Source organism: Struthio camelus, chromosome Z, assembly GCF_040807025.1.
Source record: "Struthio camelus isolate bStrCam1 chromosome Z, bStrCam1.hap1, whole genome shotgun sequence".
NCBI classification, from domain to species: Eukaryota; Metazoa; Chordata; class Aves; order Struthioniformes; family Struthionidae; genus Struthio; species Struthio camelus.
In genome coordinates this window covers 77406543-77417140 of record NC_090982.1, presented here as the reverse complement: position 1 = coordinate 77417140, position 10598 = coordinate 77406543, and the positions used below count along the sequence as shown (strand labels likewise).

The following is a 10598-nucleotide window of genomic DNA, read 5'->3' as shown; positions in this document are numbered from 1 at the left end:
ACCATGTTTCCCTGTTTCCTACCATGCATCCCATAAAAGCGCACATGAGAGTTGCCCTGCACAGCCCTGGGGGTCAGGCATGTTCTCAGGCTTGGATCCAAGCCAGGGGGTCACGGTAGCCCTTCTCCCAGCATCCTCTCTCTAAAATACAATTAGCTCAGCTCCCCACAGGAGATATTGCCCTTATGGGGACATGAGAGGACCAAGCAGGAGCTGTAGCAGAGCAGGTAGCCCCCCTCCAAACCACAAGACTTAATTGTTTTTCTGGACATAGCAGGCAGAGTGACAAGGCCAAATTTGAGCAGAGTCATGGGTGTGGCTGGGCCTCGCCATATGGAGCAGAGAGAGGGGTTGGGAACCCAGCTGGAGGCAGCAGCATAAGCCAAACCTCAGACGAAGCCCACGCAGTTCAAGGGCTAGAAAGACTTGTTTCCAGTCCCAGCTTCCAGGAAAGCAAAAAAGAAAACAAAGCCACAAAAAAGAGGCTATAAGAAGTCTCATCAAAATATGCTAGCCATTACAAGATCACTGAGTGAAGGATGGGGCAAGGTAGAAGGTTTAAGGAAGAGAAAGATGATAGCCTTTCCTTTGCTCTGCTGAACTGGATGAGGGCTCCCAGGGCTGGTCACAGTCACAGGAGGGTCTGAGGAGACAGCTGCCATTAGCACGAAGCCAGGGACATCTTCTTCCTCTTTTCTACTCCCTTACTCCTCCGCCTGTCTCCTGTGATCCTGGGCAGAGATGGGGTGTTAGCTCCCAGCGCAGAGGCTGCCATGTGCCCTTGGCAGTGTGGGGAGGTCTCGCCAGCACAGCTGCCTGCACAGGCAAGTGTTTCAGACAGGCTGGAGTCCTGGGCAGTGCACTCTGTCACCCAGCTTTGCCCATCCACAGGTCCCTAGAGGCTGCCAGGATGGCCCAGAAATGCACACATGTGAGAGCAGCCAGGGCCTGGGGCTCCCTCCTGGCAGAGCCTTTCCCACCACACCAGAGGGTGAGCATCCCCAGGCCCTGACCACAGCCCTGGGTCCCTCCAAAGGGCAAGAGACAAGTCTCCCCTTTGCACACTCCTCTTTGCTTGTTGCCACCGCTGCGCCAGGCTGGGGAGATGTGCCTGCAGCCTCGCTTGACTGCAGCCTGGGCCCCAGAGGGCAAAGTTATCCTGACCATCCAGGGTACCAGAGAGCTGGTGCAAACATGGGGCATGTCATCCCGGGATGGGAGAGGACGGGCAGATGTTTCTGCCGAGGGTCAGGCCTTCCTGGTGTCAGCCCTGCAGCCATCTCTGTGGTGGTGGCCCCAGGAAGATGCATTTTTCCTACCTTTTTACTTGTTCTCCTCAGCTTGGCTGATTAAGGCCTTCTTTTTCCTGGGAAGACAAAGGGCAATCCTGAGAGGGGTGAGGCTCACGTTGCCAAGGCCACTGCCAACCCCAGCTGCAGAGGGATGGAGGGCTTTGCACCTCTCTGCTCCTGGCCTCCCACAAGCTGGCAGAGGAGTTGCCCACCAGCACCCTAAGGGATGGCAGTGGTGGCAGGAAGAGCCACAGGGGACGAGGTCTCTTGGTGCCTGTGGCCCCTGTCCCAGCCCCAAGGAAGATGCTCACAAGCCCCAGGTGGGAGCCCTGCAGCCAAGCCAGTGTTGGAACCAGCTGTCTGCATCCATAGCAGCGCCAGGGTGGGAGAAGCAAGGGAGAAGACCCGATCTGGCCCCAGTTGCCCTTCAGCACACAAAGCCCTGCAATAGAGCAGTGACTCCAGGCCCCCCAGCCACTCACCTGGACAGCACAAACCACAGGATCCCTGCAATCAGGAAGGCCAACACAAAGAGCACAAGAACCACTGTGACCGCAGTCCAAGGCCATGGGGCTGTGGCTTGCCCTGCAGCTAACACAGAGCCAGAGGTGGGTATCACAGCCTGGGGCATGAGTCCATGAGGGCCCCCACCCTTTGCATTGGATGTGAGCATGTGTGTGCACACATCTATCTGGGCTCTACTGGCTGTTGAAGTGAGGCACAGCCACGCCCTGCCTTGCAGGGAGCTAGCAGATAACACATCTCTACGTCTCCTTCCACCATCTCTGCTGGCACTGCCCAATCTCTGGCTCTTTGCTCAGGGTCTCTGAAAGGGCAGGAAGGCATGGCCCCCCAGTTAGCAAGGCCACCAGATCCCAGGGGCTGATCCCATGAAGGGGACAATGATCTTGATAACCCTGTTTGAGCAGGGGGGTTGGACCAGATGATCTCCGGAGGTCCCTTCCAGCCTTGGCCATTCTGTGATTCTGTGATCTTCCCATGCTGACCCTCACAAGTCCATGGAGCAGGATCTTTCTGGGATGAAGGAATACCCACGTGTATGAGAAAGAAAAGGTTTCCTCTCCCCAGCACTCCAGGACCCTCCTGCCCTTTGACTCAGCTTTGGCTTTCCCTCTCCAAGGGAAGCGGCCAGGTGGGGAAAAGGTAGGATGCGGGATGGTGCCTCTGGCACAGGGTGCGGGGCCGAGCCCGGCCCTGAGGAGAGGAGCCCACTTACCAACAGAGAAGCTGTAGCAAACGCAGGTGAACTTCTCTGCCTGTTGGAGGAGACAGGAGGGAGAGCTCAGGCCACTGCTGCCCAGCTGCCCGCGGAGAAGGGCCGTGTAGTTCCAGTCCGGCTGGAGGGGAGCGTTGTAGTAACCGTGCCGGCGGGTCCCGTCACCCAGCACAAAGTCGGTGGGGGCCGTGAGGTTGAGCACGGCGGCCACATAGGCACGGTGCTGCAGGCTGGCGTTGAAGGGCGGCAGCTGCTCTGAGCAGGCGCCTGCCACCGCAGCGGCGTCCTGGCTGGCAGCAACGATGAGCTGGTGCTCCCTGCAAGGCAGGGCTGTCACAGGGGCCGGGGGGCACGGGCAGCGAGAGAGCAGAGCAGAGGCAGCCACGGGGAAGTGCTGCCAGAGGGGAAACGCTTCACGGGACGGAGAGGAGCCGAGCTCCGCGGGGGCTGCGCTCACCTCACTGCCTCGTGGGGCTGGGTGATGGGGCGGAGGGGAAGCACGGCCGTGCCTTGGGACCGGGAGATGTCACGAGCACCGCGGGAGCTGACGTTGAGAGGGGCGGTGGTCTCTGAAGAGGAACCAGAGGGCCAAGGCTCAGCAGGCGGCCGGGCAGGGAGGGGCCCTGCGGGGTGCAGGCAGCAGCCCGCAGGCAGTGAGGCTGCAGAGCTGCCCCGGCTGGTGCAGCTGAGCCCGCGCAGGCCTTTTGCAGGACGGGGGCGGTGATGGGGCTTGACTGGCCCTGCATCTGCCCTGGCAGAGGCCCGGGGCTTGGCCAGGGGGCAGGGCCCCGCCGCCCCACTGCACCGCTGCCTGCCACGCTCCACCTTACCCAAGCCGCTGCTCAGAAATTCCTGGCGTGACACATCCCCGCCACCGGCAGCTGTGAGGCCCTGCACCGTCACCACGTACGTGCGCCCGGGTCGGTAGTCTGGCAGCCTGTACTCGGTGACAGAGCTGTTCAGTCTCAGCCGCTCAATCTCCAGGAAGCTGCCCTCACGCGTGCTCCTGGCTGTGATGCCCAGCTGGAGGACGACAGAGAGCTGGAGGGGAGCAGCACTGAGCTCTCGCCTCGAGGCACGACAGCCTGGCAGCACCATGCTCAAGGGGGACCTGGCCCTGGTGCACCAGGACGCTGCAACCCCTGCAAGGGCAGGAAAAGCTCGGGGGTGCAGAGATGCTGAGAAGGGCCGGGCGGGGTTGTCTGGGCCCCCCGTAGGAAGCGCCAGGCTTGTGGGATCAGCGCAACGTGAAGGTCATTCATTCGGCTAGATGACTGTGCCTCTGATGAGCCCCAGGCCAGGTGATGGGTGCGCGACTGCAGCACTGCAGGTAATGTGGTGACATGCCCCACAAGCAGAGCCCTGGGGCAGGGAGCACCCAACATTTTCCCCAGACAGCACCGGAGCGGGAGGAACATAGGCAGTGAGTCAGAAAATGCTCGTGCTTGTTACAGCCTGAAATTCAGTTCCACAAGACCGGAGGCGAAACTGCGGGTCATGACAGCTTTACTTTCCCTGCTCTCCCCACCGGCATGCCCACAGCAGCCCAGGCAGGGACGTGCCTGCCAAGCGGAGGGGATACCCCAGCGAGTCTGGGGTGACCTGGTACCTGGTATCCAAGGATCTCCCCTTTGCAGGAGGGCAGCGCGTTCCACCTGAGTGACCCGGTGCTGGGATCCAGTGACAAATTCTCTGGTTTGTCCGGCACTGGAAGCACAGGAGGATGGAGTTATGCGCTTGACGAGGGAGGGGTCTGAGCCCAGAGCAGGGTGCAGGCAGCTGCTGGCCCAGGGGACAGGCTGCAAACTGACCCCCTTCTCCCCCCTCCCCCCCAAGCAGGCTTTGCACCCAAGCAGGGCAAAGCTTGCACTGCTGCAGCTTGTGCGTCGCGGAGGGTGAGGAGGGCATGTGCTCTGCTCTAGGGCCCTGCACAGCCCCTGCCCCAAATCCCCGCAGGCCTGACTCTCAGGACCATCACCACAGCAAGCAGATGCCTGCCTTGAGCTGCAGATGGAAAGGTGCATTTCCCAACCTCCCCCGCTTGTGGTGCGGCTCAGCGCTGTGCTGACCTTGATGCACTCGCCCATGGACACATACCCATTTCCTCTGTCTGGAATTGCCATGTGAACAGGACTGTGCTGGGGGGCAAGGAGATGGTGATGCTGTAGACTGTGAAGGGCTGCAGAGGGGCGCAGGTAAACGTTCCCTTCTGGCCCCGTAGCAGCTTCTCTCCCCTGACATCCTCAGCCTCACAGGTAGGGAAGGCAGGCCCGACAAGCTGGCACGTGGCCCGCATGTGCTGACAGGCGTCAGGGAACCTGCAGGTCCAGTTCAGTTTGATGCTGGTGGCGGAAACCTCCCAGGACCCAGGGACAACTTGGAGAAGTTCTGTGAAGGAAACATTGCAAGAGGGTTACAGAATGGTTTAGCTTGGAAGGGACCTCTGGAGACCACCTAGTCCAACCTCCCTGCTCCAGCAGGGGCCTCTAGAGCATATTGCCCAGGATCACATCCAGACGGGTTTTGAATATCTCCGGCGAAGGAGACTCCACTACCCCTCTGGGCAACCTGTGCCAGTGCTCTGTCACCCTCACAGTCAAGAAGTTTTTTCTCAGGTTCAGATGGAACTTCCTGAGGTTCAGTTTCTGCCCATTGCCTCTTGTCCTGTTGCTGGGCACCACGGAGAAGAGATTGCAAGAGACTGGAAGGTTGTTTCCTTCCCTTCCCCTCCCACCTTTGCAAGGATGCTGCAGTCAGAGAGCCCTGCTCCCCACCCAGTGGGGAGGAGGAGGAAGCACGAGGCTGACTGCAGTCCCTTCGTGGCTCCCAGTGGGGGAGCAGGAGGAGTTTGGGATCACAGTGGGCCAAGAAGTCGGGCGTGGCTTAATGGGTGTATGCGCTGATTGCCATTACTCAAGGCAACTGTCCCCACTCAGCGAAAGTTTAGGTGTTTGTGGGTCCAAGCAATTGTACAGCCCACTGTATCTGGCTGTTGGAGAACTAGCCTTTCCATGGTGTGGCTAAGACCCAAGAGAAGGTGGGGATCCTGTGCCCTGGCACAGGACGATGAGAGATGGAGCTCTGGGACACAGTACGGAGGAGCTCTCCCCCACAACATTTCCAGGGAGGGACTGAGGGGGAAGAAAGACCCCAACATTGGGAGCTCTGTCAGGACTGCCTTCGGTAGCGCCTACTCTTTCCCTCGCCTGGCAAAGAGCCTGAAACTTTGTGTGCATGCACAGCCTGCATTTTCCTGTTCAGGGAGGGAAGAGCGGGGCAGTCAGGAGAGCTCTTGAGGCCTCCCTTACCAATGCACTCCACATTAGACCGAATGCGGATCCAGCCACCTGTGCCGTTTCTCCCCATCCAGACTTCTCTGTACACAGGTTTCCCATGACTCACGGACCAGACTTCACTGGCACATTTGACCTCCGTAAAGGATGGCTGCAGACCCTCAGGGCAGCTCAGCACCACCTCTTCATTCTTCTGGTAAGTCACACGGTCCGGTACCAGTTGGAGTCTTTGATCCCACTGGGGATGTTGGCACACTTCTGGCAGAGGCAAAGGGTGGTGCATGTTAGTCAGGGTTGTGGGGTGACCAGGTGGGGCACGGGGGATGATGGGGGTGTAGGAATCAGCTCTGATGGAGTCTAGTCCTCTAAAGGGAGAGGGGAAGGTGACACGTCCCTTGGTCATGACAGGACACCTCAGCCAGGCCTGGTGGGAGGTAGCTCTCCTTGTGCACATGAAGCAGGACTGACCACTCCTCCAAGAACTTCTCTGCTGTGCCCTTGTGCCCATGGACACCCTTAGCCCTCCACCACACCCCGCAACAAAGATTCCTGAGAGAATCACCCCTGCAAGAGCAGGCCTCCCCTCCTTCCACTCCTTTTCACCTGCCGCCCTCCCAGCATAGGCTGCTGACCGCACACCAGCCCCCAGGTCAGCCTGTCCTCCCACCCCCGATGCATGGCCACTGCTGCTGGGCTGCAGCTTTCTCCAGCCATGGCTCTTCCTCCCTCCCAAAGGCATGGCAGATGCCCCCCTGCCCCCATGCAGATGCCCCCCTGCCCCGATGCCTTGTCACTCGCTGCCGGAGAAATAACACAGCTCTTCTGGGTCTCACTCTGTCCCTCTGCTGCTCCCTTCCTGCCCATTCCCCCCCTGCAGCTTGGACATGGGGCCTTCTCCATTCAGGCCCTCTGCTTTACCCCTGCCCCTTTGCCGTGCCACAAGCCTGCTTCCTCATCCTCTGTCTTCCTCCTGGGGTGAGGACGGCCCAGGTAGAGAGCAGGCCCACAGCCTGTCCCAGCAGTGTGCTGAGTGCTGCAAGGACAGGTTTTGTTGTAAGGATTCCTGCAGGCAGTGATGCTGGCACCTACAAAGGGAGCACTTCCCCATCCCAGCCTCTGCAAGGGTCTCTGAAAATCCTCACAGTGCCTAAAATATGAATTTCCCTATCTTAACGGGACATAGAATGTGTCTGACAAGTTTCATATCATCTTTTGAAAAGCCACAAAGAGGTACAAACCTTGCTGTGAAGCAAAATCCTAGCAGGAGATGGTTTTATTTTCGAACAACCCTGGTTACAGAAGACAAGGGATGCCCAGCTGAGAACCACAAACAGCAGAGGTACCCCAGGAACACACCACTGCCTATGCATTTCCTGTGGTCTAGAGGCACACAGTCCCACCCCATGCCCTGGTACGTCTAGCTCAGCAAAGTGACAGGCTGTTCCTTTATGCTCTGCTCTCAGCAGGGACAGCGTCCCCAGGGGCACATCAGCCATCAGCCAAGGCTTAATGTGTAAGGTTGGGTCTGCCCCAGCATCCTTCTGCTCTGTGCATGGCAATGAGCAAGGTTGTCACCTGCTCTGGGATGGATTTCCAGTTAAGAGCGTGGCCTGTCCCTAACTGACCAGCCTTATCCCGTCTTTCTCATACTATCCCCAACACAGCCACATAGCACTCTAGCTCCTGTCCCCATGAGTCTCTCAGAAAAAGCAGGCATCCCAGATGACACAGGAGCTCAGGCATCTGGCTGGACTCCATCTCACGGGTCCTGAGGTCTTTGCTGAGCACTAGCAACCAGGTCCCCTGTGATGGGGACATTGCTCTGATGGCCACGCACTCAGGCTTCACCCGCCCACCGTGCAAAGAGAAACGGCCACCTCCTGCTCCTGGAGACGTTGTCCTTTCCCAGAAAAATGCTGCAGCCCCCGTGCTCTTAGAGACTTTCCCAGAACACCAAGGCTTGCTGCCTGCCATCCCCAAATGCAGCTTCATGTCACCACAGCCTGGCTGAGGTGCAGGTGTCTTGGAGCCCTAGTACAGGCTCCAGTCCTCTCAGATACAGCTACTGCATGCTGAACCTGGTAAAGATGCACAGCTAACTTACAGGAAGAGGAGCAGCCAAACCTCCTCTTGCAGAGTGAGAAGCCACCAGCTCTTACCTGTTTTCTGGGGCACTCCTTGAGCTTTAGGACCAGGCTCTTCCTCTCCCTGCGTGGCGCTCAGAGGTGCAAGGACCAGAAGAAAGGCCAGAACAAGCCCTTGCAGGACCATGTTAGTGTAAAGACCCAGAGTAGGACCAAAATCTCAGCACCACTTGCTGCCTCCCAGCTCATGTGTCTGTAACTGAATGCAAGAGAGGTGCAAGCACAGGAAGGAAACAGCCACGCAGGGAAATTGCTTGTGTCGCAAGAGGCTGCCTCTCTCTTTGCAGAAAGAAACTCCCAGTGGTGTCAGAGCTGCTGCCTCTTGTTGGCTGTGTGCCATGGGGCATCCGGGCACAGGATCTCACCAGGAGGACCCCTGTCACTAGAATCACAGTGTCTCTCCTCAAACCCACCTTGTAAGCGGAGTGCACTCAAGAAACACTGCTCACATTTCTGACACTATAGCTGCATGCTTCCCAAAGCCATGGCTTGCAGTCATAAGCTTTTTGAGCTTGAATCACTGCACTTTTACCTCAACAATCACAGCAGCCTAAGGTCCTCTGACAAGGTATGGAAAGAGCTGTCAAGAGTCAGTGTCAGGAAGACAGGTGAACTGCGAAGAGTACCTCAAGACCAGAAATACTCCTTAGCCCTTCTGAAAAACACATTCAACACACACAAAGCCTCTTCACAGAATCCCAGAGTCATCATCTAGTCCAAGCCCTCTGCTCAAGCACAGTCACTGAGAGCAGGCTGCCCAGGAGCCTGTCCAGACAGCTTTTGAATGTCTCCAAGGATGGAGACTGCACAACCACCCTGGGCAACCTCTTCTAGTGCTCTGTCACCCTCACAGTGAAGAAATTTTTCCTCATGTTCAGGCAGAACTGCCTGTGCTTCAGTTTCTACCCGTTGCCTCTTGTCCTATCACTGGGCACCACGGAGAAGAGACTGGCCCCATCCTCTTGACACTCTCCCCCTTCAGATACTTATACACGTTGATGAGATCACCTCTCAATCTTCTCTTCTCCAGGCTGAACAGGCCCAGTTCTTGCAGTCTTTCTTCACAGGAGAGATGCTCCAGTGCCCTCATCATCTTGGTAGCCCTCTGCTGGACTCTCTCCAGTAGTGCCATGTCTCTCTTGTACTGGGGAGCCCAGAATTGGACACAGTACTCCAGGCGGGGCCTCACCAGGGTTGAGTAGAGGGGGAGGATCACCTCCCTCGACCTGCTGGCAACACTCTGCCTAACGCAGCCCAGGATACCATTGGCCTTCTTGGCCACAAGGGCACACTGCTGGCTCATGCTTAACCTGTTGTCCACCAGGACACCCAGGTCCTTCTCTGTAGAGCTGCTTCCCAGCAGGTCAGCCCCCAGCCTGTACTGCTGCATGGCGTTCTGCCTCCCTAGGTGCAGGACCCTGCACTTGCCTTTGTTGAACTTCCAGAGGTTTCCCGCTCTGCCCAGCTCTCCAGCCTGTCCAGGTCCCTCTGAATGGCAGCACAGCCTTCTGGTGTGTCAGCCACTCCTCCCAGTTTAGTATCATCAGCAAACTTGCTGAGGGTGCACTCTGTCCCTTCCTCCAGGTCATGGACGAATACTTTGAACAAGACTAGAGCCAGTACTGACCCCTGGGAGACACTGCTTTCTACAGGCCTCCAACTATACTCTATGTCATTGATCACAACCCTGTTGAGCTCTGCCATGCAGCCCTTTTTCAACCCACCTCACTGGCTACTTATCTATCCCGTATTTCATCAGCCTTGCCTATGACGATACTATGAGAGAGCATTATGTGTGAAGTCAAGGTAGACAACATCCACTGTTCTCCCTTTATCTACCCAACCAGTCATTCCATTGCAGAAAGCTATCAGATTAGTTAACCTGAGGTCCAGCAGAGCATCTGTCCTCGTTCATTCTCCTCTCACCTGTATCAGGAAGTTGTCATCAATGTTCTCCAGCAACCTCCTGCATTGCCTGTGCCCTGCTGTGTTGCTCCTCCAGAAGATATCAGCGTGGTTAAAGTCTTCCAGGAGGACCAGGGCCTACGAACACGAGGCTACTTCCAGCAGCCTGTAGGAGCCCTGCCCTCTGTTCTTCACACAGGACAGTCTTGCGTGCACAGAGAGGCCACGTCCATCAGTTCCCAAAACGGTGACCCCAGAATGGATTTGATGGTGCAGTGCAGAAGCAGCTGCAGACAGTGTCTGGTACAGGACTGGTGCTCCAGGGCACAGAAATCCTGGGGGACACGCTGATACCAGGTAGCACAAAAGTTCAGTCATCTGACGCAAGCACGAAAGGAAGCAGCAGAACAGGCGTGAAAGCAATAGCCTGCAGTGATTGCTACAGAGCACTGTTTGAGTGATTTCAGACAGACAACCAGCTGGCAGGAAGATGAAGAACAAATGGCAGCCATACAGAGATTGTGAAGAACAGGACTGGAGCCACAAAATACCCAGGAAAAGAGAACAGAGGCAGTAGAAGGTCAGACATTAGTCCAAAAGCTCCCCAAGGGAGAGAGAGGATACTGGGGCACCTGCACAGAGCGCCAGGAGAGGAAAGAGGGGTGATCAGACCTGGGGGCAGCAGAGGGCCTAAGAGCACCCAGGTCCCCCAGCTCTGCCCACAGAT

General features: G+C 57.3%; 1 protein-coding gene across 3 annotated transcripts; it reads right to left on the bottom strand.

Moving 5' to 3' along the window:
• Nucleotides 1-478: 478 nt before the first annotated feature.
• On the bottom strand, nt 479-8194 carry LOC138064613 (receptor-type tyrosine-protein phosphatase U-like). Of its 3 annotated transcripts, none has more exons than XM_068928024.1 (10): nt 7982-8194; nt 5838-6080; nt 4627-4917; nt 4139-4236; nt 3360-3552; nt 2987-3098; nt 2530-2846; nt 1775-1883; nt 1320-1366; nt 479-816 (listed from the first exon to the last, which is right to left on the bottom strand). In XM_068928024.1, exons 1-9 carry the CDS (start codon nt 8091-8093, stop codon nt 1324-1326), a joined length of 1518 nt encoding a protein of 505 aa, XP_068784125.1. In that variant the 5' UTR covers nt 8094-8194; the 3' UTR covers nt 479-816; nt 1320-1323. The 3 variants fall into 3 exon arrangements, with proteins under 3 accessions (XP_068784125.1, XP_068784123.1, XP_068784126.1); XM_068928022.1 differs by having other exon boundaries at nt 479-731; XM_068928025.1 differs by having other exon boundaries at nt 784-902.
• Between the last annotated feature and the right edge of the window lie 2404 nt (nt 8195-10598).

What these genes read in the sequence shown, in the direction of transcription:
- LOC138064613 (XM_068928024.1), bottom strand. Translation starts at nt 8,093, where the DNA reads ATGGTCCTGCAAGGGCTTGTTCTGGCCTTTCTTCTGGTCCTTGCACCT. An exon ending in ATTCCAGACAGAGGAAATGG is followed by an intron (nt 4,237 to 4,626) that starts GTATGTGTCCAT and finishes CTGTGCTTCCAG; the next exon opens with TGCCGGACAAACCAGAGAAT. An exon ending in TTGCTACAGCTTCTCTGTTG is followed by an intron (nt 1,884 to 2,529) that starts GTAAGTGGGCTC and finishes GCTCTGTGTTAG; the next exon opens with CTGCAGGGCAAGCCACAGCC.